General features: G+C 35.7%; 1 protein-coding gene across 1 annotated transcript in view; it reads left to right on the forward strand.

Annotated features, from left to right (window-relative positions):
- The window catches only part of LOC115211881 (inter-alpha-trypsin inhibitor heavy chain H4-like), a 43,145-nt gene that overhangs the window by 3,131 nt on the left and 22,666 nt on the right, over positions 1-17,348 (forward strand). The window contains exons 2-8 of the mRNA XM_029780619.2: positions 4,818-4,975; positions 7,753-7,863; positions 7,964-8,214; positions 9,279-9,442; positions 11,907-12,195; positions 13,555-14,243; positions 15,892-15,964. Of these exons, the coding sequence (XP_029636479.1) occupies positions 4,818-4,975; positions 7,753-7,863; positions 7,964-8,214; positions 9,279-9,442; positions 11,907-12,195; positions 13,555-14,243; positions 15,892-15,964 (1,735 nt within the window). The remainder of the gene's footprint in view (positions 1-4,817; positions 4,976-7,752; positions 7,864-7,963; positions 8,215-9,278; positions 9,443-11,906; positions 12,196-13,554; positions 14,244-15,891; positions 15,965-17,348) is intronic.

Here is a 17,348-nt window from a genome sequence, read left to right on the forward strand (position 1 = left end):
ATAATATAAATTATATATATATGTATTGGTATTCCTTTTTATATATATATACCAATATATATATATAAATACATATACGTATGTGCATACATATATATATGTGTATATATGGGTACAGGTACATGTATGCATATATGGAACGACAATATGAGACTTCGAAGGCAGTTACTCCTGCAGTCGTTCAATGCTCGAAATGAGTAGATCGACAGCCGATAACAGGTGAAGGGTCGTTCTTTGTGTTACTTGTCTTGTTTTCCAGTTGTTTCTCTCGTTATCTACGAATCCAACTTTGTTTTCGTATTTCATGTTGTTAACGTTTTGTGACGTCCTGTACCCATATATACATATACATGTATTATGTACATATATGTATGTATATATGCATATATATATATATATGTGTGTGTGTGTGTGTGTGTGTGTGTGTGTGTGTGTGTGTGTGTGTGTGTGTGTATGTATGTATGTATATGTGTATGTATATATGTGTCGTGCGACTCCCTAGTCTCATCCAACAACATCAGCGACCTTGGAGTAATTGTTGATAAGAATCTAAGCTGGAGTTCCCACGTAAACAGCTAGGTTGGTTTGGCCCGCAAGATGTGCTCCTGGATTCTGAAAACTTTCCGGTCTAGAAATGCCCGCACGGTCATCCTTCTCTGCTCTACTTTTGCCACATCCCATGTGGAATACTATTGCTTCCCTACACGAAGCAACTCGTTATGAAAGTGGAAGCACTCTAGAAGTCAATAACAAGAAAGATAAACGGCATGACATTCATTGACTATTGGGGTCGACTAAAAACACTTAATCTCTTCTCTCTCCAACGCCATCGGGTGATGTGTGATGGAAAAATATATTCCATCAATATTGCAAAAATAATGTTGGCAACAATTTCAAATCCACTCAAGACTTGGCCTCCGTGCTATCCGCCCACTACAAAAATCGAACTGAGGACGCATAACAACATTACGACACAACTACTTTACTTCAACCGGTCCAGCTCCCTTTAATATTATACCAAACTACGTCAAAAGGAAACGGATCCCATAAAAGGCAAAAGTTCTATGGACAAATTTCTTCAAAAAGTTCCGGACCAACCTCCTACACCCGGATATGTCTGCAACAATAATGACTTTTTGCTAGAGTGGGTCATGGTGCGCCATATATGACTGATAGACTTCACAAGGTGGTGCTATTAAGTCAGACGTGGCCTGTGCCTATACTGGCTGAAATCTATTAAAGTTATCAAAGTTATATATGTATGAATATAATATGTGCATGCATATAGGTATGAGGGTGTCTACATATATATATATAATATATATATATATATATACACCATGCACACACACACACACACACATGCGTATGTGCATGGGTGTATATAAGAAATTAAAAAAGGAAAATACACACACTTTACATTGTTTTAATATAATTTCTAATATATCGACCGGTTTCGCTTTCGCTATTCATGATATTAAGGTTTACTTATTTGAATATGTATTTTCTTAAGAAGAAATTTTGTCCATGTTGTGTGTGATGATATCTACGAGTGAATGACTTCAAATGTACAAAAAATAAGGGGAGGTAATTGGTTATCGTTATTATTGTTATTGTTGAGGGCAAGGGAGATAACTGTTCAGCTTTCGGCAAAGGGAGGAGAATATATGTATATATATATATATATATATATATATATATATGTGTGTGTGTGTGTGTGTGGAGGTGCAATAGCCCAGTGGTTAGGACAGCGGACTCGCGGTCGTAGGATCGCAGTTTCGATTCCCAGGCCGGGCGTTGTGAGTGTTTATTGAGCGAAAACACCTTAAAAGCTCCACGAGGCTTATATATATGTACAAAAAAGTTTCGATAAAACTTGTTTAGTGAGGGGATTTATGTACAGTGATGTAATCGTGAATTGAAATATGTAAAAAGATAAAAGCTGGTTATGTGCGCATATTAAGACGTATTATGTATTTTTCGATGAAAAAAGTCTCTTTATTTAAACGTTCTTGTGGAGAAATTGTGTCTTTGCAGTGGTAGAAGGGAAAGCCTATGAAATTTGGTTTGATGTTATCTGCACATTTTTCTATATGCTCACTGAGATGAATTTGCCTGTATTGCGGGAAATGGATTTGCTCTTTATGTAGAGTGGTTCTCCGTCTCAATGAACTTTTTCTTCACCCATCCCCTTCCGGTCATTCAATATGTGACCGCGTGTGTATCGTTGGCGATTTTTTTCCTCCGTCTTCCCTTCCTTGGATCTTTCCTTTTCCTATGTTTCTGACGAAGAGCTCCGCTCGAAACGTTAAATCCTCCTTCTTTCTTTCCTTTCCTGAGCGTCCAATAACACTATACTTGTTCCACGTCCTCGCGTTGTTGTGTTTTCTCTTTGTGTTTTCATGTTTGGATTAACTTTACATACATATATATATATATATATTATATATATATATATATATATATATATATATATATATATATATATATACATGGTCAATATAAAGATCCTCACCCGTTAACGAAAACAAAAAAACAGCATGCTGTGTGTTAACAACTGTGTGGAAAACGAATATGGAAAAAAATTTGTGCCAACTAACCTGGTGGTGGGGAGAGGACTTTCGGAAAATGCACAAGATCCGATTTTTACCTCATAACTTTCAGGAAAATGGATATATATTGATGAAACACCTTTCAAACGGCATAGATTAAGGTTATAAAGAAATTTATGGGGGAAATGTTTTCCGAAGGGCCCGGGAGAGGCTTGTCAGAAAGTTCACACGATCCGTTTTTCCCCCCTCGTAACTTTCAAGATCTAGTTTAGCGCCCGGTCACCAAAACGTTTTTCTCTTTTTTTTTTCCACGCGGATTCCTATGTTTTCGATAATGGAGATTCCGAATATGCTAAAAACCACTTTTTCAAATTTTTTGTGGTCCGGAAAACGGAATGAGGTTGGGTGGAACCCTCGGAAATTTTATCCACTCCCAACATTTTACAGAAATACATTTTCTAGAGTGTGAATCACATGGTTCGTTATTAAATATATAAAGAATGTGAATTAATATGTTGACATCTATATTTTACGCCGAGCATATTTTTTTCTGAAGTCGTAGTGTATGTACATATGCACATATATACATATATATATACATATATACTTAGAAGAGTGTATTTTTACCTTGTTAACAATTAACACGGAAAAAATATATAAATAGTTACCAGGACAGCAAAAATCTCACAAGTAAAGGTGTTGTAACTCCTTGTTTATAAAGGTAGAAACTTCGTGTTTACGTTGAATATTTTGAATAATATATTAATAAATAAATGGAGTTTAACGCAGGTGTAATCAAATAGTATCAGTGGAATTTTCGAAACATGTGTCGAAAGTAAAAATATTTGATTACACCTGCGTTAAACTCCATTTATTTATTCATACATATATACATATATATATATATGTATGTATGGATGGATGTATGTATGTATGTATGTATGTATGTATGTATGTATGTATGTATATGTATGTTGTATGTATGTATATATATATATATATATTACATATATATATATATATATATATATATATATATAATATGTGTGTGTGTGTGTGTGTGGTGAGTGAGTGTGCATTGAAATTTGGAAATTCCGATTTTTACCAATTTTCTTTCAGATTCGGAATCTCCGTACCCAAAAACGGGGTTTCTATAAAAAAAAATGTTGGGGTACAAAAGGAAGTATTCCCATATATATATATATATATATATATATATATATATATGCATATATATATATTATATATATATATGTATGTGTATTGTATGTATTGTGTGGTGTGTGTGTGTGTGCGTGTGTGTGTGTGTGTGTGTGTGCGTGTGTGTGGGGGGGTGTATGTATGTATGTATGTATGTATGTATGTATGCATGTATATATGTATGTATTCATATTATAGATACCAGAAATGAACCTCTCACGAAACCACTTCGTTTACTTTCCACAGTAATGTTAAAATCGTATATGAAGGGGTATAAATTACGTTTCAAATTGTATGAGTGTGTGTGTGTGAGAGAGAGAGAGAACCCTCTGAATTCCTCTTCTTGCCAACATTAATTGCTTCACTGACTTATTTGCAAAAAAAATATATAAATATTTGCTTTTTAAAAGATTGAATAACCCCATCCTTCAAAATTTTCAGCCTTTTGTCTCTATTAGAAGTAATATTTGGTTTTAAACTTCATGTAGACGAGATATTTTTCGATAAATTTTCGTATTGAGAATAAAATAGAAATAATAGTCAAGAGACAAATAAACAGGGTGTCCACAAAGTCTGAGTACATGGGGATTAACACATTCTTTAAGAAATTATTATTTCTTATATTTAATTATTTATGTTATGATTTTATTTACTCCATGTACCCAGACTTTGTGGACACCCTGTACATCGACCAGCACACATAAAAATTGTAAATAGATTTAATTTTCATGAGGACTAAAAACTTTTGTTGTGGTTGTTGTCCTTTGATTAAAGGCCACACAATCATCTATGACCACACAATACAATATCTTGTGCGTTATTTGAAGGAGATTTGGATGTTATTTCAAGCCAAAAGTCCAACCAAATGCTTCGCCATTATTTTGATATAAATATTGTGTTACTAATAGGCTTTAAGTCAATAGTAACAAAAGGTAAAGTTGAAATCAAACTCTCTGTATCAAAGATTTAAAAGATAAAAGAAACTTAATTTCTACTTTTAGTGTTAGGATATTATTGTATTCTTTCAAAAAGGTTTGTGATATTTCTTTTCTTTTTTTTTTTCAGAAAGCAACCCTGAAATCCATTCATGTAATCAGTGATATTAAATATCGATTTGCTACCACACAAGTGTCCATGAAGTATTATAATCCATCCAACTCTGCTGTCCTAGCAGACTTACATGTAAACATGCCTTACAATTCATTTATATCAAATTTTTCTATGTAAGTATCTTTCATTTCCATTACATTTCACTTTAGAAATTTTGTATATTGAACATTTCAAACATATGTTGGTATAACTATAGATGTGTGGCACCACCTACCGACAATGTTTCTTCATAGCCTTCATTGAAATGTATGTTTTTTTTAATGAAATTTACCGGAGATACACTCTAGATAATATAGATTACGACTATGTAGAGAAAATGCTGAAAGACATTTTCTTTTGGTTTTCTCTTTAGGATCATTCCCACTGCCATTACTACCAAGGGAAAAGTATAATGCATGGCCTTTAATGAAATTTCCCAGAGATGTGTTTTCGATGGTATAGATTATGTTATATTTTCCCCAAATTTTATCAAGACAATCGTACTCTATCTTCACCCTTGAAAACATACTTCTGAATAATTTCATTGGAAAATATACATTTAACAAATCTCGGTGGTTGGGGAGGAAATGAGCCACCAAAAACAGTTTAACTTTTTTCTTTCTTCATTATTGTAGTTTCAAACGGATCTTTGGAAGTTTTCATTCAAAATACTTGCAGAAACACCGCTTTCCAGGTGATTTTCGGCTATGCTAGTGTATGTTGAATGGAAAAATTCTAATGTGGAACCAAATAGAACAGTATTAATCAATAAATTATACACATGAGCAATCAAATAGACTATACACATACAATCGATTCAAACTTGAAATATAAAATTTCCATGTAATTATGATATGATGAATAGATATAGCGCATAAATTTTCACAAATATCCTGAAAGATCTCAAAGAAAAACTTCGTAATCACTTATTTTTAATGAAAACAATTCAGTAGAGAAGCTTGAGAGAGAGAGGGAGAAAGAGAGACGTGGGGAGAGAGGAAGAGAGAGACCGAAGTAAGACGTTGAAAAAATTCGCAGGGAAAAATTTTATACCGTAGTTAATAAAAATTTAATCGAGTAGTTCAAATCTTCAACAATAAAAAGAATTTAACAACCACATTTTGATAAAAATATATCTATATATTATAATTGGAATTTTTAAGAATTTTCGAGAGAGTGTTGTCTTTGATAACTGCTTTCTTTTAGCAAAAGTTACATACTTTTTACTAATTTATCAGCAGTTTCTTCAATATATCATGGATATATTTTACAAAGTTTGAGTGGGGAAAAGTGGGAGGAGGTAATCTCCTAAAATCCTTCTTTTTTTTAATTTTCCCAACTACTCTCACCATATAATCATAACTGACAGCCTGTAAAATGTATCACCGGGAAATTTGACAAATGTACGCATTTTCAAGTAAGTTATTTAAAGTAAGTCATGAGGGAGCACACTTGTGTAATTATGTCCATATGTATAGATATGCCGCGGAATTAATCAACAGATTATCACCCATATTCTCAGGGAAAATGGTTTGGGCATTGGTGCAAAAGTTATTCTTCTTCTAGATCGGTTAATATCGTTGTTCTGTCGATAAATTACAACTTATAGCAAAGTGGAAGATGTTGCTAAGTATATGAGCCCAGGAATGGCTATATGGATATAAAGCTCATGTTGCAACCATGGGGTTTTCGTTTAAATTCCACTGCGCGATACTTAAGGCAAGTATTTTCTATCGCAGTCTTGGGTATACCAAAGCTTTAAGAGTGGCATTTATTAGACGAAATTTGTATGGAAGCTCGTCAAAGAGATTGTTCTTGTTCTTAAGTTGTAGATTTAGCATCACTATCTACCATTTGGATGTCTTTATATGAGGCCAAAAATTTGGGTAACATTTCCGGTAAGAAAATAACCTCTCCCCATTCTCCCACCAGCAATGGAGGTCCTGAGAAAATCATGAATTCAGAAAATCATAAATCCTTCCTCTTCTAATTAATGAAAGTAAAATAAATAAATGCGCCCGTTTAAAGCCTAGCCAGGCTCATGGGCCCGGTTTCCCGGTTTCTATAACGTATGTGCTCCCCATCTGGACGGGACGCTAGTCCATCGCAGCGTTACTCATTTTTGCCAGCTGAGTGAACTGGAGCAACGTGAAATGAAGTGTTTTGCTCAAGAACACAACGCGTCACCCGGTCCAGGAATCGAAACCACAATCTTACGATTATGATGCTGACACTCTAACCACTAAGCCACGTGTCTCCACTAATTAATGAAAGTAACAAAAAAAAATTGGTCTCTGTCATATTTTAATAAAATAAACTTTTACTTTTACTCAATATCTATCCAGCTAAACAATAGATTGGTTAAAATGCTGTTTACGGCAACATGTTAATTAATGTTAAAAATTTATAAATCTTAACCAAATACAGATATATTTTCACTATAAGGTTATTAGTAGGAGGTGTTATTTTTTTTTATTCTGTTCTTACTTTATATTTCAATTTTAGATATCATATTCGTTGGAACGAAGGCGCGTGGTCCAGTTGTTAGGGTGTTGCACTTACGTTCGCAAGATAGTAGCTTCGATTCCCGGACCAGGTGGAGGATTATATTCTTGGGCAACCCACTTCATTCACGTAGTCCCAGGTTACTCAGCTGTAAATGAGTAAATCTGCAATGCGTTGGCGTCCCGTTTAGGAGAAATGTGATCTCGGCCACTTATACGCCATAAATGCTTAGACAGTACTTATTTTCTAGAATAGTAAATTATTCTTATTTCTAAAGAAATTGTAGAAAACAGGTTCCACCATTAAAACATTCAAAACGTATATTGATTCTATGGAAAAGAAATATTCGACAATACAATTAAATTCAATGTTGATTATATATATTTTTTTCTATTGGTGATTGCAGGGAAATTGATGGAAATGTGACTGTGGGAGAAGTAAAAGAAAAATCGATTGCTAAGGATTTTTATGAACATGCCATTGAAACAGGGCAAAGTGCTGGCTATGTTGAAGTCAAGTAATTTTTCATATTTTCTTCATATTTGATATTTTCTGCTCTTAGTATTCTAATTACAATATCTTCAAAATCATTTACCTATTTTTCTACCATTTTCCAGACACCGCTTCACAAATGTCTTTGATATATCTGTTAATGTTGAACCACAAAAGTATGTAGTTTACAACTTGACTTATCAAGAACTTCTGACACGACAGAACAATAAATACAGGAACGTCATTCATTTGTCCAATGGTGGAATTATTGATGACTTTTTAGTCGAAGTCTTCATTACAGAACCCCAAGACATTATTGATTTATCTGTTCCAAAAATTAAAGATGATAAATTAACGAATATTACTGATGATGGAGGTAGGTTAATCATTTCTGCTTGATTTACTTTATATTTTTAATAATGATTTCCCTTATAAGCCTCATAAATCAATGGCTCTATATGCTTTACAGCGTAAGTGCATGCCCAAGAATATATATCGGCGTTATGAAGAGCATCCAGCCGTAGAAACCATGCCAAAGTAGACATGGAGGCCGGGCAACTCTCCAGCTGGTCAGCTCCTCTCTAACCGTCAAACCCATGCCAGCATGGAAAACGGACGCTAGATGATGATGGTGATACTGTTGATGCTGTTGATGATGATGATGATGATGATGATGATGATGATGATGATGATGGTGATGGTGGTGGTGGTGGTGGTGGTGGTGGTGGTGGTGGTGGTGGTGATGGTGGCGGCGGCGGCGGCGGCGGCGGTGGTGGTGGTGGTGGTGATGATGATGATGATGATGATGATGATGATGATGATGAGGAGGAGGAGGAGGAGGAGGAGGAGGAGGAGGAGGATAGGACCCTATGGAGGAGATGTCTGAAGTCACCACCACCACAACCCCTCCAGGAATAATAGGCAGCGAAAATGGATGCACGAATACTTCATCTTTCAACTGCTTTATTCAATATCCTTATTAATCACTAAACACGGAGTAGAGAAAATCTGTGTCGATATCGACTCTCTCGAAATATAAATTCAACCTTCCTCATATCACATTTTGCCGCATAAAAACAAACAAAAAAAGTGGGGATGGAAACCAAAATACACTATGTTCGAAAATAAAAGACAAGATAACCAAAGCTGGACATGTTTTATCATAAACCTGCTTGATCAGTGCTGGAATGAGTCTAGAAAGGGCAGGGCATTGTGTCAAAGATCAAGTCGTAAAACACACGGTCTGTCTTCAGTACTTCACTGATACACTAAGAAGCTGAACGGATGAAGAGAAAGTTCTCCAGCATGTGAATTTACATTGGATTCGAGATATCTAATAGTGATGTTGATTTTGGTGTTAATGATATCGAAATTTATCGGGCATTTATTCAACTCTGTTACAGATATAAATTAAGATATTGTTATTTGATTTTCAAACAGGGCTGGAGTCTGCTTTAATTGAGTACATCAGCAGTAGAGAGGTTTACATCAAATACAACCCAAGTCGTAAACAACAAGAGGAAATATCAGAGAAAGATGGCGTTGAAGGTTTACTCAGAGTGGAATATGACGTGGATCGTCAAAATAATCCAAATCTAATATATGTAAGATAATATTTTTATGTAAAATTCTAAACTTGTCATTTACAATGGCTTATTATACTCCAGTTCTCGGGTTTTATTATTGTTGTTGTTGTTTCTGTTGCTATACACAAGATTCGTTACAAAATAAGATAATATACTACAGTAGTTTAGACAAAAGCATGGCTCAGTGGTTATTACGATAAGGAAGAATTCCAGATCAGTTCGCTCGTTAATACGGTGGGTAGTGAATCTTGCATGCATGAAGTGGATTCGATCCACTATAGCCAAATTTAAACTAACACCGCTACAGAACTTTTCCCACGGTGGAACAATGGTTTTTTCTCTGACAGCTGTTTTACATTTTCCAGATACCTTTAACTAGGCCGAAATAATGTCTTCACTACTTGACCCTTTCTAACCCTTTCTACTTCACCAAAAGCTAGAATAGATAACAAGACCACCAACTAAATCTATTATTCTTAATGATATATCTATCCTTCTGGATAGTTATATAAGCAAGGGCACCCCAAGCAAAAAGGAGTTAGTCAGTGCTGACAGAATGGAGTTTGGATTGTTTGGAAGGAGTGGTGTGTTGAACAGAAGAAAAACTAAACGCATGGATGGGTTGATACTACCATCGGGAGAGGTTATGAAGAATATAGAAGAAACATGTTATAAGTACTTGTTGTATATTGGAAATGGACAAAGTAATGGAGGAGGAAATAACGGAAAAATTTAAGGTGGAATTCTTGCACAGACTGAGACTTGTTTTTAAGTCAAAACTGAATGAACGGAAAAGATTGAAGCTATCAATTCATAGACAGTCTCACTCCTTAGATAGGGAGTATGAGTAATTGTGTAGATAGTAGAAGAACTAAGCAGCTTAGACTGAAAGACAAAAACGTATTGACTAGGTATGAGGTATTTTCCCCAAAGAGTGATCCAGACAGACTGTATGTACCAAGAAAAAGAGGTGTAAGAGGACTGATTGAGTGCAAACACAGCATTAGAACAGGAGCAAAGAATACAACATGGTACATAACAAAAATGACACAGAATCGCTATCGTTGAAATAAGGTCAGACCCGAGCAAAATAGAAGATTGCAAGGATAAAACACAGTGCAAACATTTGAAGATGGATGAAACTGAAAATAGGTGGATAAAGAAAGAATGCATAAATAATTCCATAGACATATTGAAGATAGGGCAACGAAAAAAAAGATATTTATAGATGGTTAAGAGTGTTTAAAACCGGAAATGAAACCCTTAATCTGTACTTCTCAAGAGCAAGTATTAAGAACTAATTACATCAAACGGAACTAATTACATCAAACAGAACTAATTACATCAAACACAGAACAGACCACATAGCAGAAAGTGATAAGTGCAGAGTTTGTAGAGGGAATGGGGAAACTGTGCGACATATTACCAATCAATATACACTACTAGCTAAGAAAGAATATGAGGCGCATGACAACATAGCAAGGATAGTCCATTGGGCACTTTGCCACAAATAGGGATTTGACTGAGCTAAAAAGTGGTATGAACATAAACCCGAAAGGATTATCGAAAATGACAATGCAATAATCCGTGGGACTTAATGATTCAGTGTAACTTTGATATAAAAAGTAGGAAACCAGATATAGTGATAAAGGAGAAAGAAAGCAAACAGTATTGGATCATTGATATAGCATGTCCAGCTCACTTGATATGAAAAAGAAAAGTCGATAGATATGAAGGATTAGCTTGGGAGGTTAAACAGTTGTGGTCGATGGGAAATGTGGTGGTAATACTTAATAATTGTCGAAATCTTAGGAACAGTAACTGAAGATCTTGAGATGTACATTGAACAAATGGAGATTGCAATACGGGTGGGACACTTGCAGAAAACAGCACTGCTTTAGAACAGCTGGAATACTCAGGAGGGTACTTGAAAAATAAGGAATTGTTACCTCAGTTCAATGATAGTGAACAACTGACTCCGTAATACATTTCCAGCGTTAAAAGCTGAGCAAAGAAAACATAATAATAATAATAGAAATGAAATATAACCAATGAGTTTGTTTATCATTGGCATTATGACACTCCTTCTCCACTCCCACCGTGAGGTACAACAATATCCGTGTTGCATGTATTATAATCTGTGTGGATGCGCGTGGCTTAGTGGTTAGGATGTCAGCACCATGATCGTAAGATTGTGGTTTCGATTCCTGGACCGGGTGACGCGTTGTGTTCTTGAGCAAAACACTTCATTTCACGTTGCTCCAGTCCACTCAGCTAGCAAGAAAAGAGTAATGCTGCGATGGACTGGCGTCCCGTCCAGCTGGGGAACACATACGCCATAGAAACCGGGAAACCGGGCCCGTGAGCCTGGCTAGGCTTGAAAAGGGCGCATTTATTATTATTTTATATATATATTGCAATCTAAATAACATTAGATATTGCTACTTTTTTTCCGCTTTCATTCCTTTCTCCCATTTTGTAGGCAGTTGATGGCTACTTTGTGCACTTCTTCACTCCTGATTCGTTACCAAGTCTTCCAAAACATATTATATTTATGCTTGATGTCAGCGGATCAATGTCTGGTCGTAAAATTGAACAATTGAAAGAAGCTATGGAGAATATCCTTGACAAGCTCGATCCCGAGCTGGATACATTTCTCATTGGGAAATTCAGTAATAAAGTCTCATGGATGATGGAAACATTTTTAACAGCAAACGAAACTAATAAACAATTAGGTAAAAATTATATTCAGAAACTTGCTGCACTTGGAGGTACGTTAAAATTTTATATACTATAAATTTTGCTAAAGCTTGCATTATATTATTATAATATTTTAGATTTTTAATCTATTTAATTTATAATCCGCTTTAAATGAAGCATGTACAGTTGTAAATCCTCGCCCACATTAATCTCTTGCTTCTTCGATTTTTATACGTTTTCTTCTTATTCTTTCTTATTTATTCTTCGTGTTAGGCTTCCCATGATGTTAACACCTGTAGATTTGTTGTGATATGTGACGTTCTGGTGGGGGGGGTCTGTTTATTAATAGGTGTAATGTGTGAGGTACACTTTTATTGTGGCTGAATATATGGCTTTCACTGCACAGTGCCTTGGGCAAGTGACTTCTATAGCTTTGGGCTGATTCGTAGACCCTGAAAGAAGCCCGTCGTGTATTTGTGTGTGTGTGTGTGTGTGTGTGTGTGTGTGTGTGTGTGTGTTGTGTGTGTGTGTGTGTGTGTGTGTGTGTGTGTGTATGTGTGTGTGTGTGTGTGTGTAAACCAGTGTCTTGGCTTTGTGTAATGTCTGTACAAAGAGCATTACCGTCATACAAGCGATGTTATTTTTTTATTTTTGTTTCCATGAAAAATACATCTGGCAATGGGAAAATACTACCTTGCTTGGAAATAGGTGAGGGTTGGCGACAGGAAGTGCAATCTACTTCAACAAATACCGTCTGGAATTTGGAAGAGTAGAATTTGGAAGAGCCATGGAAGAGTAGATATTAAAATGAGGAGGAGGATGGGGGGAAGAGGAGGAGGATAGGGGAGAAGGAGGAGGAGGAAGGAAGGAGGGGGATGATGATGATGATGATAATGATGATGACGACGACAACGACGATGATATGTATGATCTTTACCATCACTTTAGGTTCAGTACTTATCTCTGAATGTGTTTTAGTTTTGCTGAAATGCCTTGTGTTTTTGTTTTGTTTTTTGTTTTTTCGTGTGTATGTTTTGTTTTGTTTTCTGTTTTTTTTTAAGGGGCGGAGTTTCATGTAATGAGCTCAAAGCTATTTTCATTATGCCCTTGGATCTTACTTAAGATGTTACGTGTGTGTGTGTGTGTGTGTGTGTGTGTGTGTTTAGTCTATGATGTACTTTTCCCCCACTCCATGGAGGCTTGTGTGTTTTCATATGTGGTAAGTTATGTTGTGTGTTGCTATAGGTTTATGAGAGTTGATTTCTTTGTGTATGGTCATTTCATATGGACAGATGGTATTCTTTTTGACAATTTGTTCTAGTTTAGTTTCCGTTATAAATGCATCTAAATTTCAACTATAATTCGCAGAAATTCTCTTGACAATCACCTCATAAATATACAGCAGATTATATTTTTCGTTGTTATTCCAGGTACAAATATTAACGCTGCTCTCCTTGAAAGTATAGAGAAACATAAATCTGCTTTATCCACCACAAAGAAAAGTATCATCATATTTCTTACTGACGGCCAAGCAACTTCAGGAATTAAGATCGGTGAACTTATCAAGAAAAATGTAAAAGAAGCCAACAAAAATGTGTCGCTATTTACCCTTGGTTTCGGAGAAGATTGCGACAGTAAATTTCTTCGTGAGATTGCTACAGAAAATGGAGGCTTTAGTAGGAAGATCTACGTTGACTCTGACAGTAGACTTCAAATTGAAAATCTTTATAAGGAAATATCTAACATTTTATTAAAGGATATTACGTTTGTTTACTTAGATGGTGCTGTTAAAACTAGTTCTACGTCATTTAGCAGCTACTTCAAAGGATCAGAATTAGTTGTTTCCGGTGTTTTGACGCAAGAATACCGACCAACTATAAATGTGAGTTTAACAATGACAAACCGCTGGGGGTTTGATAACGAAATATTAGAACTAGACTTATATGGAGATAACTTTACCATATACGATGATGGTTTTTCGCAAAATTCCAGTTTGACTAATATTCAATCATTTTCTGAAATTACCGAAAAGACTTATGCTTATCTCACTCTGAGACAACTTCTCAAAGAAGATAGAACTACAAAAGTGAGAAAAGATATTCTTGATCTGGCACTCAAGGTGAGTAAAACAAAATGAAGCTATGCTAAATTATATTTTATTTATTGATTTGTCAGATAAACTCGTTCGTACTTTTTGGTTTTTATTTTTTCCAATTATTTTAACAAATCAGTGGATAATATGTTTTCCTTCGTTATTCACAATTTCTTGCCATCATCCCACTCTGCTTGCCAATGCCTTGACGATAGAAACCTCCGAGTTTTGGTGAGAAGAATTCACTGAATCACTTTTCAGCTCCACGTCATTGTTTAACGAAACGTCTTGCAGACTCTTGGGGAACGACCGAAAAATGTGATATTCTGAAGGTGTTATATCAGAAGATGATCGATGTAGTAGAACTTTCCAACTGAACTTTGTAGCCGAGATAGATAATGAAGAGTAGCAGGTGCTGAAAATGCTCATGTTTTACTATTTGATATTCCATTTTAATATGTCTGTGTATTTCCTCAGTCTTTACGTTCTGAGTTCAAATTCCGCCGAGGTGGACTTTGCCTTTCATCCTTTTGTTCAATTTGAAACAATTTCACACATGCACTTTGCTTTTCCAAATCCTTCATTAAACAACTTGCTTTAAACTGCCAAATATATTGAACATACTTTCAATCAAGCACGTTTATATCAGTGACTAATGAAGCGTGAAGGTCAAGGCCACCCACTCACGACATGGAGACGCGGGTACACCATACCAGTTTAATGGTGTGCTTTTTTTGTTGTTTTTGTTTGTTTGTTTGTTTGTTTTTGAGGGGGAGGTTCTTTTTACACAATCGGTTTCTTTTTGGACGTCCACATGAATTAAACGTTATTACGTCAGGAAGCGTGTACGATGGTTTCTTAGGAAATAGCCAGATTTTGTTGGAAAGGAATATCAGTGATTGGTTATCTGTGATTACGGTTTTTGAAACTTATGTCTTTTATCTTTCACTTTTTTCGGTCACTGGATGCGACTGTGCAGGGGTACAACTTTGGAGGGGTTTAGTCAAACATATCGACCCCAGTACTTAATTTTAAGACTGGTCACTAGTTCTATCGGTCACTGATAAGTTACAGGGAAGTAAACACTATCGCCGGTTGTCAAGCAGTGACGGCGGGTACACATGCACAAAGACACATATATGTACGACAGGCTCCCTTACTATTTCTGTCAACCAAATATAAGGCATTGATCGACTCGGGGCCATAACAGAAGACACTCGCCCAAGGTGCCGCACAGTGGGACTCAACCGGAAACCACGTCATTGCAAAGTGAACTTCTCAACCCCACAGACATGTCTGCACTTATATACTGGCTTCAAATTTTGGCACAAGGCCAGCAATTTCGGGGGAGGGAGTAAATCGGTTACATCGATCCGAGTGATCAACTGGTACTTATTTTATCGACCACGAAAGGATGAAAGGCAAAGTCGACCGCAGGGTAATTTGAACTCAAAACGTAGAGACGGACAAAATGCCACTAGGCATTGCATCCGGCGTGCTAAAGATTTTGTCAGTTCGGCGCTTTCGGCACCTATATATTACCATCAAAATTATGCCATCAATGAAAATACATGAAATATAAAGTTGATAGAGTTGTAATTATGTCATTTTTATGTATTGTAACATTGTTTCATATTTATGTTGTACTAATAAGTAATATTCTTCCTTGCAACAGTATAAATTTGTTACACCATTAACGTCAATGGTTGTCACCAAATCCAGAATTAACGAGAAACTTTTCGAAGAAGGTAATTTTATAATTCATACCATTTTAAGCAACTTTCATAGACTTGAATGAGATGCTTGGGCTCGGCAGTCTGAACGATGGGGAGTTAGCACAGCTGACTAGCCATTTAGTCTGTTTTGGCAACAACACTTTTAGACGCTGGACGCAAAAACACACGCACGTACGTGCACACATACACACATACACGCATGCGCTCAGAAATATACATATACAGGCAGAGAATGAGAATGTAAGTCACAATACAATCAACTAATTGAACCTGATTGACATAAGCACTTTCCCTCTCCTCACACACATAAAGAAAAATATGCTCACACACATAAACACAGAAAAAAAGGGGGAGGTGAGAGAAAAAGCAGAACGAGAGAAACATTAGGACGTCTGGTGTCAAATATGTCCTTGGATCCTTCCTCGGATCTTTCTTTTTTCTATGTTTCTGACGAAGAGCTCCGCTCGAAACGTTAAATCCTCCTCCTTTCATCCCTTTCCTGAGCGTCCAATAACACTATACTTGTTCCACCTCCTCGCGTTGTTGTGTTTTCTCTTTGTGTTTTCATGTTTGGATTAACTTTATATACCGCACGCTCACACAGACCCCGGCCTTCTGACTAACTTGGATAACCAATACCTGGATTTTTACATCTACGGATTACTGTTACCATTCATCTGGGGTACTATATATATGTGTGTGTGTATGTGTGTGTGTGTGTGTGTGTGTGTGTGTGTACGTATATATGTATGTATGTATGTATGTATGAATATGTATGGATTAACTTTATATATATATATTAGCTAATATATATGTATATATATTAGCTCGCACTTCTTCCTTCAAAGTGTGATCAATATCAGATGATTAGGAAGGTACGGCCATTTTAAAAGATAGCAACTAGAATACAAATTACGCGCGGAAAGTTATCAGGGCAGTTCAAATTCAAAGCAAAAAAAAATAATAATTTGTTAAAGGGGAACTACTCTAACAAACTGAGCGTTGTAAGTTACTTCCCTTGATCAAAATAACTCTTTTTTGTCGTTAAAATATTTACGTAGGTGCTTACGTCAAGGGAAGAATATATATGTGCAAATTTTATTAATGCCTTTGATCGCCTGTGCGTGTAATGTGTTACGAAAGTATCCGTTAGTTGGCTTGAACAATATTTCGATACAATAACTTTACCTATAAATTATAACAGTATTCCGAATTTACATTATTTGTTATGATAGATCGAAATGTCAGTAAAATATTTAATCACTTAAGAAATTTTTTTATAATTCACCCAGTTGTAATCTCTTGTAATAACAGCTTAATAATAAACTATTATTATTATTTATTGTCTTTGCACAGCTTCTAACGCTGAAGATGTACTACGTTTCCAGCTGTTCAC

Source organism: Octopus sinensis, linkage group LG5 (assembly GCF_006345805.1).
Source record: "Octopus sinensis linkage group LG5, ASM634580v1, whole genome shotgun sequence".
Taxonomy (NCBI): Eukaryota; Metazoa; Mollusca; class Cephalopoda; order Octopoda; family Octopodidae; genus Octopus; species Octopus sinensis.